The following is a 12,110-nucleotide window of genomic DNA, read 5'->3' on the forward strand; positions in this document are numbered from 1 at the left end:
TGGTGGTCCGGTCCCAAGATAGGGATATGCGTTCCATCTATAGCCCCACCACAGTTAGGGAATCCCATTGCAGCAAAGCCAGCTAGTATGACCTGTACATTTCCCAGAGTCACTACCCTTGATAGCAGCAGCTCAATGATTGCATTGGCTACTTGCATCACAGCAACCCCCACAGTAGATTTGCCCACTCCAAATTGATTACCAACTGACAGGTAGCTTTCTGGCATTGCAAGCTTCCACAGGGCTATTGCCACTTGCTTGTGAACTGTGAGGGCTGCTCTCATCTTGGTATTCTTGCGTTGCAGGGCAGGGGAAAGCAAGTCACAAAATTCCATGAAAGTGCCCTTATGCATGCAAAAGTTTTGGAGCCACTGGGAATCATCCCAGACCTGCAACACTATGCGGTCCCACCAGTCTGTGCTTGTTTCCCGGGCCCAGAATCGGCGTTCCATGACATGAGCCTGCCCCATTAACACCATGATTTCCAAATTGTGGGGGAACGCAGTTTTAGAGAAAAGTGTGTTCATGTCCTCATCACCGCGCTTCTGTCGCCTCCTCGCCTGGTTTTTCAGGTGCTGGTTCTGCATAAACTGCATGATAATGTGCGAGGTGTTTACAATGGTCATAACTGCTGTGGTGAGCTGAACGGGCTCCATGCTCGCTGTGCTATGGCGTCTGCTCCTGCTTGGGCAATCAAGGGAAAAGGGCGCGAAACGATTGTTTGCCGTTGCTGTGGCGGAGGGAGGGGCGACCGACAACATGGCTTACAGGGAATTAAAATCAACAAAGGTGGTGGCTTTGCGAGAAACAGAATGGCCCCCTCAAGGAAAGAACTCAAAACCTCAAGGATAGAACCCAAAACTGGGTTTAGCAGGCTGTTGATTTCACGGAGGAAGGGAGGAGAAAATGAATACAAAACAAATCTGGTCTATTTCTTGTTTTGATCCACTTCATCTATCTTTATACATCTTGCTGGCAGCAGACTTTGCAGTACAGCCGCTAGCCATCGTCATCTCCTGGGTGCTCGGCAGAAGATGGTGCAGTATGACTGCTGGCCATCATCGTCTCCTGGCTGCTCATTAAAAGACAGTGCACTAGGACTGCCGGTAGGACTGAATCGCCATGAGACGAAACTTAAAAGGGAAATGACCTGGCTGAGTCACTCCCATGTTTGCCCAGGCACCCCTGACCTCATCGAGGTCAGTTAAGAGCACCCTGGTCTACGTCGATGACGGCTACCAGTCATAGTGCACTGTCTGCTGCCAAAAGGCAATGAGCGGCTGCTGTGTAGCAATGCAGTACTATGTCTGCCAGCACCCAGGAGACATACGGTGACGGTTAGCTGAGCGGGCTCCATGCTTGCCGTGGTATGGCGTCTGCACGGGTAACCCAGGAAAAAAGGTGCGAAACGATTGTCTGCCCTTGCTTTCATGGAAGGAGGGAGGCCTGATGATATGTACCCAGAACCACCCACAACAATGTTTTAGCCCCATCAGGCATTGGGATTTCTACCCAGAATTCAAATGGGCGGCGGAGACTGCGGGAACTATGGGATAGCTACCCACAGTGCAACACTCTGGAAGTCGACGGTTGCCTCGGTACTGTAGACGTACTCTGCCGACTACATGCACTTAGAGCATTTGTGTGGGGATACACACGATCGACTGTATAAAAATGCTTTCTACAAAACCGACTTCTATAAATTCGACCTAATTTCGTAGTGTAGACAAGGACAGAAGTTCTGCAGATGAAGCCAGTTTATTAAGATGCTCTAGAGCTAGTGATGCCATCATGAAATTCTATAACCACCAGCTTCCTTAGAAAAGCAGAGAAATGGGATCCACTGCCTATGCTTTCTTTCATACTTGCAGTCTTGTTAACTCACTGTGTTGTCCCCAGATCTGGCTTTTACCCTCCAGAATAGGAGATTTCCTCCTTTGGGCTCTCTCACACATTCTGGGGCGTAATATTCTCAGAATTAATTCCTGCAATTATATTTGACCAAATAATAGTCCTGATCTTTTAACTACAGCAAGATGTTGGCAAGGCTGAGTACCAATTTACCTTCAAGTAAACATGATCATTTTAAATGAACCCAGATAGCATTTAACTGAGACCATTTCAAATCTTTGGAGCATTCTGTTGCTCCAGAAAGGCATTAACTCTGGGTGTTATTTTCTTTAAAGACAAGCTGTTACCGTTCCTCTAATTTACAAAGAATATTTTCATAACAGAGTAAGACTAATGTCTCACAACTCCTTAACTATAAAACATTATGCTTGAAAGAAAGTCACAAGTTCCTAGCATTAAGCTGCGCCAGGATTTCACGGTTAGAATTTTCCTCTTCTTGGCTGGCTGTTCATTTCCTTAGAAGCAGGAATGCGTTCTGGTTTTATAGCCAAGTTGGCTAAGAGAAGCAAAATCAGTAAGGTATTCATGTGGTCACGTTACATTAAATGTCTCTGGCATATAGTTCCTATTATAATTCGCAACAAAAAGTAGCAGAACACCATTGTGTATATATTATAATAGTTTCACTCTCTCGAGCAGGCGTTCTTACAGGAGGCGGCAGATTAAAGAACTTGTGTTGCCCTAGACAGAAAGAAATAACATCTGCCAGTTGTGTTTATTTGTAGTGATTTATGATTTATGCTTTCCCATTTGTAAGTGGTAGAGAGAAATGGATCATGTGACACTGTTTAGATAATCCTCAAGGAAATTCAGAGTATATCATGTGGGGGTTGTCCTTTCATACGAGAGAGACTGGAGAATGGCAGAGAGGAACGAGAGTTCCTAAAATTCTTGGAATGGGGTTAAAGGCCCAGTCAGATGGGTTTTCAAGAAGACTGGGTCAGGGTTATGGGAGAAAGCAGGAAGGCACGAGTAAGCTAAGAACAAAAATGGTCGGGGTTGAATGGTCATTTCCTATTATTTATTGGACACTATCTACATAGCTGGCCCTGTGCAGACAAAGGAAAACATAAATCCTGGCTCCAAAGATCTTTATCTAAAGTGGACAAAGACAATACAGCAAATGCACACAAATCTGTTCCTAAACCATACGCAGTGAGAGAGAGGTAGGCATCACTCATAAGCTACCAGATTCGAAGGGTCTTTCTTTTGCCCATGCTTTCCTCTTGTGGCTTTGCATTGTGGTCACCCTCTCTCCTCCGTGACTACCAAGCCCATAGCTGGCAGCATGCATTTTTCTAATCAATAAAAGCAGGAAAGCAGCCTTGCAGGACCAGAAAAAAACTACATTAAACAATAAGTATTAACCAATGTAACCATTGTTTAAACAGTGGCTTGGTTTCACTTAAAATACTACGTGTTTGAGCAGCTAACTGGTGCCGCTTATTTTGCTACAGGTTCTGAATAAGGACACAAAGCACAGCCTTCCTGGGGAAGAGAAGCAACTCTGCTGCATAAATTCAGACTATATTGATGTGACAGATGTAGGGCACTGAATGACCTTCCCCAAGAGCAAGCCACACAGGAACAGTGAAGACAATTTTCAAGACTGTCAAAAGAATGAAAAACATGACAGGATTCCAGGCACCCAGTGCATTCCCCCGTTACTTCAGACTTCCCATCACTGCAAGTAGTAGTTCCCATACGCCAACTCACCAAACATGGGCTTCATGTCATTAATCAGGCTGGCTACCTTTTTACACAGCATTTGAAGAGTCAGCCATCCAGGTGATAAGAGTCTGCAAGTAAGTTAAAAAAAAAAAAATCTAGGTACTAATGTGGGTGGAAATGGTCAGATTACAGTAAGAAGTCAGCATGCTGAGACAGACAGACAGAAGATCAGGGAAACAAATCCCAACATTGACAAAGAAAGCAGCATATTTTACTTCTTACCTCTGCAAGAGGGAGGTTTACTTGACTTGTTTCAGTGAGAGCTGTAGCAGCTCCAGAGCTTTTGCCTGAGTCTGAAGAAAATACACCCTCTTGACTCTTCAGATGATTCTGACTTTTGCATTGCATCATTTTTTTTTCTTTTTTTGTCAACAAGAGCCCTGATCTTGCAATGAAAACGGCACAGGCAGAACCCCACTCAGTCAAATCAAGTTCTAGGTCTTGGTCCTTCTCTTCAAGGTGCTCAGTGGCGCGGACCTAGGGTCTCTAAAAGATCAACTAAAGCTGTGGGATACAGACAGTGGTTGACATCTTTGCTCCCCTGGCACAATGGAATTGTCTCTAGCAAGGGTAAAGCTCACCTGTGCAAGAGACAGAGCTTTCTTGGGGACCAGCCCAAGACTGTGGAATGAACTCTCACAGGAACTAGGGACCATCACAAACCCCACCACCTTCCTCTCCAAGTGCATTGTGCATTTCTTTGCCTTCTCTAACATAAATACACACACAAATTCCAAAACAGACCATTGCACTGCACACACTCCCCCAGGAGAGGATGAGAGAACCACCACCACATGACAGATGTGTAGTCATCTTGCTTAATGTACTACTGGAAGGGGCTCAGATACTATGTTGACGAGCACAGTCTAGGAACTTGTATAAAACGAAATTTGCAGGGGTTCCATGTGGGCAGAAAAGTGTGCGTCTACAATGTTCTCATTGCAGGATTGGACCCTATGGCATTATTAGTCCATTATTAACCCATTGGGCAGAGGCAGGATCACATTTTTAAACACTTTTTCAAGAGGATTTAGAGAATAGTTTCTATTGAAATTCCCTTACTTTCATCACTAATGAGAGAGTTCAAGGAAAATGGGGCCAGTGCTTTCCTGGCACGGAAGCCATAAAGAACTTGCCCTTTCACATGCAACACACCTTTTTGGGATTTCCCCCATTTCCCCCCTCCCCCCACAAAAAAAGCTTCCCCTGCACCAGATAATAGCCAGAATTCCCATTAATTTAGATTTTCCTTCATCATTGTGTAAATGATGCATTCTACTTTGGACGACCAATATTGTTCTAAATGGACAATGTTCAAGTAAAAGATTAGCAGCAAAAACCAAACTATGCCATTGGTCTAGAAAACAAGTTCATAACATTTGTAGAGCTAATCAGGAGAGCAAAAGAACAAAAACACATCAAAGGCTTAAATGGAAAGATGCTAGTTTGAAAGTGTAACAAATTATCAATGAGACAAAATGCATAAGGACAGAATTAAATTAAATTAAATGTAATTAAAATAGGAATTAAGTGGAAGGCATCTATTTGCAACCAGGCACGTTGCAAATAGATGCGCCCACCGCTAATATCATACAGCATCATGCGGAACCGTGCCTAAGCAGGGTTGTTTTTTTTATTTACAGACAGGAGAAAACGTTATTAGACTTACATAATAAAGGGTGAACTCAGAGGTGGGATTTGAGATCTCATGTCCTGCAAATTCAGTTGGCTGCAATACTCTTCACCTTCTGTCTTCGAGTGTTGCATACAGTGCTGCAGCGTAACAGCTGCCAGTTTCACCCCAGGGTGTCTGCATTTCAGCAGCAGAGTAAGACTCTGATCCTACAAAAAGTTTTACATGCATATTTAATCTTAGACATATGGAGAGGTCTCATTTAACTCAAGAGGTTAAGATTAAGCAAGTGCATAAGTCTCTGCAGGATCAGGGCCAAAATGATACCTGTATAACGTTTGTGTATTAATAGGTAAAGGGTTTCAGAACTCTAGAAAGTTGCTGTATATTGTTATTAACGCATTTCAACCACTTTCCCCCAGTTAGATATAAAGATGAGCAACATGAGCTGCAAAATAGCCCGATTTCTCAAATCCGAAACGGGAACAGGGCAGGAGTAGATGTGATATTCTGATTGTTTTATATACTGAAAAACAGAGCATAAGGGAACTGGATAATTAGGGGACTGGGAACAGGATGATGAAGTACAGTTCTTTGCATTTGTCTCAGGTCAGTAACAGCCATTTTATGCCCCAAAACTGAGACTGGCTACATGCCACTGACTTCAGTGGAGCTTAATGAGCCTGCAGGGTTCCGTCCAAACGGAGCAAAATACAAGAGTGGGACTGTGGTTCCCCTCTTGGGGTCAGGAAGCTTGCACACTTCTGTTGAATCTTTTTGGGGAGACAGCCTCCGTTTCTTATTTTATTTATTTGGCACTGTTTCTGGAGTATGACTTCCCGCACCCCTCCCCCAGAAAACTGGATCGCAATGACCAGATTCTGAATGTAAGTTGCCTCATTATACTTATCAAAGTCAGAACAGGATGACTTGCTAAAACAGATACTTTAGACACTTCAACTTTCCACTTTTGGAGGCTGCAATCCGAGTACATGAACATCTCTCTTCAAATCAGGAAGTACAGTCACAAAAATCAAGCAAGTTCCACCACAAGTTAACTTAAACCAAGGAACGAACCAAGCATTTTGAGAATTAACTGCAAAATACAGCTACACTGAACTGGCATTTTTATACTTCCGCTGAATGAAATGCTATTTGATGCTGTTACTTTGATGATATACTCCAAGGACTTGCTTGGAAGAAATCCATACAGCAGTCTTGCAAATCATGCTATTTCAGTTTTGCAAATGACTAGGAGAAACATGCATTTACAGCCATAAGAGCTGTAGAAGAAAATGGAACTTTGATACACAAAGATGAATTCCTTATCACAGCTTGGCTGTGCTCACAGAACATGTGCTTTCCATTTTAAACTTGAGGAGAGAAAGTTACAGGCATCTCAAGCATGAGACTAAATTCAAGGAAGTAGGTCGGTAATTTTTCCTTTTCAAAGATGGTCAGAATGAAAACAAAAACAAAAAAACAAAATCTAGCTACTAGCTTGTTCCCAAATTCTTATACACATTTTCCTAAATGCTCATTCATAAAATGACAGAGTATACCAGCTTCTGCCCCACTGGCACAGAGAAGTGCAAATCACATCTCCTTGGGTTTGCCAGGTTTGCTGCACCATGAACGAAAGGAAGATTCACCTTTGAGAGGAAAGGAAGTGTGTGGCACCACTGCATCCCACCCTACTTCAGGAATTCTATTTGGGACGCCATAGGACCCGTGGAGGCTGCAGTAGGGATGCGCCAAATCTGCACATCCCTCAGCCATGAACCCCTCCCAACCCCCTCTCCGAGCAGCACTGCTGGCCTATGTGCTCCTCAAAACACTGAGAACCAAATCCCAAGTAGTCAAGCTCGCAAATGAAATGCTACCTGTGGTTTATTTTTTATCAATGTTTAGTTTGCAAGACCCAGAAAAATGCCCAGAGCACTTCATTGCCTTCGTAAGTATCCTCACTTACAGGTATGACAGAAAGAATAAAAAACAGCACTCTGTAGTCAGGGCTGAATTAATCTTTTGTGGGCCCCGGTGCCCGGACCATGGCCCCACCCCCTGCTCTGCCCCAAGGCTGTGCCCCCGCTTAGCCTCTTCCCCCTGAGGCCCCGCCCGTGCTCCACCCTGAGGCCCCGCCCATGCTCCACCCTGAGGCCCCGCCCGGACTCTTTCCCCCAAGTCCTGCCTGCCACCCACATGGGGGGAAGGGGCAGAGAGGAACGAGCAGTGGTGGGACCTCGGTGGGGAAGAGGCCAAGTGAGGGCAGGGCCTCAAGGTAGAGCACAGGGAGAAGGGGGGAGTGGGGCCACAGTCCAGGCACTGGGGCTCCTTCTCAGTGTGGGCCCAGTGCCACAGTAAACTTGGCACTGTCTGTAGTACCCCAGTGAGTGAGCCCCTGGAGGAGAACCTTCTGGGATACCTCTGAGCTTGATGGCTCAGTAATTTCTATTTATCCTTGCAAGGGATTGAAGCCGTGTCAACAGAACCTCATGGTCAACAGTATCGAAAAAGAACAAGTAGCTACATATCATAGCTTGATCTAAAATGTGATTGACAGAAACGGTTCCACCTTGCATGTTGCCGTGACACTGGGAGTACCTTTCCCAGACTTGAAGGAGAGCTCTGTGTAGCTCGAAAGTTTGTCTCTCTCACCAACAGAAGTGGGTCCAATAAAGATATTACCTCACCCACCTTGTCTCTCTAATATCCTGGTACCGACATGGCTACAGCTACACTGCAAACAGGAATTGTTCATGGCAGCACAGTATCTGCATGTGATTAAAGGATGGAGTGGAAGCTGTTATATGCCTCAAAGTCACAGTGAGGTACATACAAACCACCAAAAAAGGAAGGGATTGTTTCCTCGCCACTTGAGATGCTCCCTGATACCCCTGGTGCCTTGAAAGAGCTGTGATATCTCAGACTTTCCAGGGTTATCACACTGCAGGCACAGATAGGATAAAGAATGGAGCAAAGGCATAAAAATCCATCTGCTGATATCTGTATTTGAAGCATTATGCATCCAAATTATTGTATTTAGATTAGAAGCTCCCTTGGGCAAGGATCACAACTTCCTCTATATTTTGTACAGCACTGAACACACTGTCGTTGCTCAATAAACAAACTGAATAATCTCTCCAGAGGGTGATGGTGATACGTTTGCATATATGACTATTAATGGTAGCTGTTATTTTTAAAGGGAGAATACTGGACTTTTTTGAGGACTGTGACTAGTTAAGATGTTTCTTGTCATATAATTTGCATTTGTTTTACTGGTATTCTTTAATCTTTTAAAAATTTCCATATCATCTCTCATACAGTCACCGTTCAAGAATGAGAAACAACTCTAAAGAAACTTACATGCCAAAATATTGAAAAAATATAATAACTTGCAAGAAGAAATACATACCAGTAAAACCACAAAGGTGGCAATTGTGTCTGTGTTGCCTTATTGTTTGTTAGGAGAGTTTTAGTAGTGAATCAAAACTGCTCAACATATTTAAAAAAATAATCTTCTTTCAGTACTTGGTTTTCAAATATATTTTACTTCCGAACTTCCCTTTTCAATAATTGAAAATCCATTCTGTTACAATGGCCTCTATATACCAACTAACTAGCACATTCAACTTATGGCAGAGTCATTTATGTGTTCTTCCTCTCCAAAGCTGTGTTTCCCTTTTTTGTTGTGTTGTGGTTTACCCTGTTTCTTTCAAAAGATCTGTCAAGAAATCCCATTTAATCCCAGTAATGATGAAAAATTATATTCTTTTATTTTTGTTTAAAATATTTTATATATTCACATTCCGATTAATACAAAATTACAAAAGACAGTAAGTAGAAAATAAACAGTACTGAGAGAGTTCATGCCAAAAATATATGGATTATAACACTAGCTAGACAAAATACTTCCCTAGAAAATTTTCAGATACGTGACTATTAATAAAAACCCCATGTTTTAAAATGTATCTGTTCCTGAAGAGTCCGAGTCCCCATGTACCATACTGATACTTTGTGTCTGGTCATCTATATTCATGGAAGGCAGCATCACTGACATCTTCTCTGGAGAAGTCAGTGAACTTAAATGCGGTACAGTTTCCTCTCCTAAAATAAAAGGCAGAATAATTACATTATTTTACACTCCAAATATAGCAATTTCAAATGTACTAAAGCCATCACCTTCTTGCATCATCTTATGGATATAAGGATACATACTCTTATGTCAAGGATAGACATATGGCAAAACATATGCTGGATGTGTTACACAGCCAGCTACATCTCTGTCTCATATTTCCCAGCGTGGTCTTATTTCAGCCACTACATTTCTTTATAGGGCACTGTACACACATACAGATATGGGGGGGGGGGGGGGGAAGGTGTGCGTGTGTGTCAGAAATAGAAAAATCTGTATCTTCTTATATAGTCACATACCAAAAGCCTTAGGAAACAATTCAAGTTGCGACACCCAGCATATCTGACACAAAATTTAAAAAAGCAAGGAAATGAAAAGTTAAAGTAACTAACAGTAGATACACTCTATCACAATCTCAAATACCCTACATTACAGACCAAACACTGCCTTAACTCCACCCTTGTAGGGAAACCATCCTTCCAGCATCCCCTTCCCTGATTGGATGAACAAGCCCTATGTTAGCCTCTTGTCATTCATCCCTCCTTTCTTCCATCCAGTGAAAGATTCCAGCTGAAGAGTAGATGTAACAAGCGGTCTGACAGGAGGTGGCTTACATAAAAGGAGGCCTGGAGAACTCTACCAGCTCAGGGTGCCTCCACTATCTATGTCTACCTGGTAGGGTGAAGCAACAGCTTGAGTTTTCCTCTGTCGTGATCTCAACCTTCTGTAAGGTGTAAATACCAGGAGGTGTAAATACCCTCAGCAGAGTGAAATCCCAGGCAGCAGTCAAGTTGACGCTGCACCAGCGGCCATGCTACAACACTGGGAGACCACTATGGGAAGCAAGCCCCGAAGAGTGTATAGCTGCACTCCTGTGCTGAGCAGCAGGGAAAGCCACTGCAGTGCTGAAAAGCTGGAGAGGGAGAAAACACCTGCACCCAGACACCAGGGAATGGGAGAGAAGAAAGAGTGGGCAAAAGGTAAGGGTGCTGCTTACACTGAGCTATGGGAAGAAAACACGATGGGGCAGCAGAAGATGGAGCAGGCAATGAATCAGTCTACAAGGAGAGTGATAACATGCAGTGGAAGCAGAACTGGACTCTAAAACAGCATCAGAATTAAACCACCCAAAGGCAAGCTGACCACAATCAAATCCACTATCGGTTCAGAGAGATTCAGTGGAGTGAGAGCCATTATCCCTCCAAACGGAAGGATATTGACCATTGGTGCTGGGCCCCATGAAGTGTTCTCTCAGACATTTCTCCTCCCAGTGGAGGTGTGCAGAGTTGGGGGGAGGATCCCTTGGAGCAAGCTCCCCAAGACTCTTTTCAGGACTGGTAGCACGCACAATTGGTGCACAGTCACCATGTGATGCTAAGTCTAAGCTTTCTTAGCTGGGTTTTTCCTGTTTTGGTTCCTCTTCTCAGAGTCACCCTTCTTCTTGTCTAACCTCATTAAGTAGGTGCTAGAGGGAAAGGAGGATCTGGATTCAAAACATTAACGAGGCTCCATGCTTCCAGGAGAGGAGGCAAAAAAATACTGAATGACTGGAAGATGGTCTCTCTGCCCTTAGATATCATCTAGCTTTCACTGTTCTTTGGCACCATACGACTAACTGTTTGGTATCTTCTGCGGGATGGGAGGTGGCGGCAATTAATGGCACACAATTCAGGACCTCAAATTAATCACTTTCAGTATCAGTGAGAAAAACAAACAGTATTACAGATTTAACTGTTGTCGATACTACAACTATCCCAAATAAACAGGACTTCGGGGAGGGTGGCGGGGGGGAATCCCCACAGTAGTAATTTGTAAAACCTATTTCTGAACTCTATTTTTCTATTGGTTTAAAATTAAAAATAAGGGACATGGGAAGTTCAAGATCATCATTTCACCACTGTGGAAAAAATGAAACAAGTGGCAAATTAATCTGATCAACATACTATGGAATGAGCCTCTAAAGTAAATTCTTTGAACACATATTTAATCTTTGGAGTATATAAAGAAACCAGTTACTGAGTAAATTCAATTTACATCTATCTGCTTTACAGCAACTGCAGCACAGATTTAAACATGAGGACAAAAGCCTCCCACAGGTACCTCAGGTCATTAGTCAAAAGTTAAAATCTAGGGCAGGGAGGAACCACCCTCCTGCAGCCAATCAATACTGTCAAGCTACCATAAGCTTCATTACTTACATAGCATTTTGTGAACTCAATGTCACTTTGTAAAATAAAGGGTTCAGTAACAAACAAACATCCTACAGGCGAGCTGAAAGTATACTTGTTTTGGTGAGTGTGACAGTGAAATTCCTGGCGGAGTTTGTTTTTCTACTAACATGACACAGTACATTAGTGATCTTCCCTTGTTCTCTGACAGCCTCGGCAATTAAAACTCCATTCTCTCAATTCCACACATAAAATATTTGTCAGGCTTATCTATTATGACAATGCAGCAATACCCTGCTTTCACTTGAATGTGAAACATTCTTAACATTCTCAAAACATACTTAAATTGCTAATTAAACTGATCAGTGATGGAATAAAAACCACTGCTAATATAAAATTTCACCTAGTGCTTTTCGGTCTATAGTAACTGCCAACTTCCAAGGAGGTCAAACACATTTATGGCCAAACTCGGTAAATCCAATACAGGGAGCAACCTTTGCCAGCTACACTTTTTGCACCTCAGGAAGACTGG

The 12,110-nt window shown here is 43.1% G+C and overlaps 1 protein-coding gene and 1 long non-coding RNA gene across 13 annotated transcripts in view; both read right to left on the reverse strand.

Annotated features, from left to right (window-relative positions):
* Window positions 1–1,652: 1,652 nt before the first annotated feature.
* LOC119566228 lies at window positions 1,653–7,336 on the reverse strand. 2 transcript variants are annotated; one of them, XR_005225309.1, is made up of 3 exons: window positions 5,312–7,336; window positions 3,865–4,128; window positions 1,653–3,710 (listed from the first exon to the last, which is right to left on the reverse strand). It is a non-coding gene; the product is annotated as an uncharacterized LOC119566228 (long non-coding RNA). The 2 variants fall into 2 exon arrangements; XR_006291581.1 differs by having other exon boundaries at window positions 3,865–4,146.
* A 1,693-nt stretch (window positions 7,337–9,029) lies between these two features.
* KIAA0586 (KIAA0586 ortholog) overlaps window positions 9,030–12,110 on the reverse strand; it is a 137,851-nt gene continuing 134,770 nt past the window's right edge. For all 11 annotated transcript variants that reach the window (XM_043548790.1, XM_043548791.1, XM_037901173.2 and 8 more), the window contains one exon: window positions 9,030–9,382. In XM_043548790.1, the coding sequence (XP_043404725.1) occupies window positions 9,237–9,382 (146 nt within the window). In that variant the 3' untranslated portion in view covers window positions 9,030–9,236. The remainder of the gene's footprint in view (window positions 9,383–12,110) is intronic.

Source organism: Chelonia mydas, chromosome 6 (genome assembly GCF_015237465.2).
Source record: "Chelonia mydas isolate rCheMyd1 chromosome 6, rCheMyd1.pri.v2, whole genome shotgun sequence".
In the NCBI taxonomy this organism is placed as follows: domain Eukaryota; kingdom Metazoa; phylum Chordata; order Testudines; family Cheloniidae; genus Chelonia; species Chelonia mydas.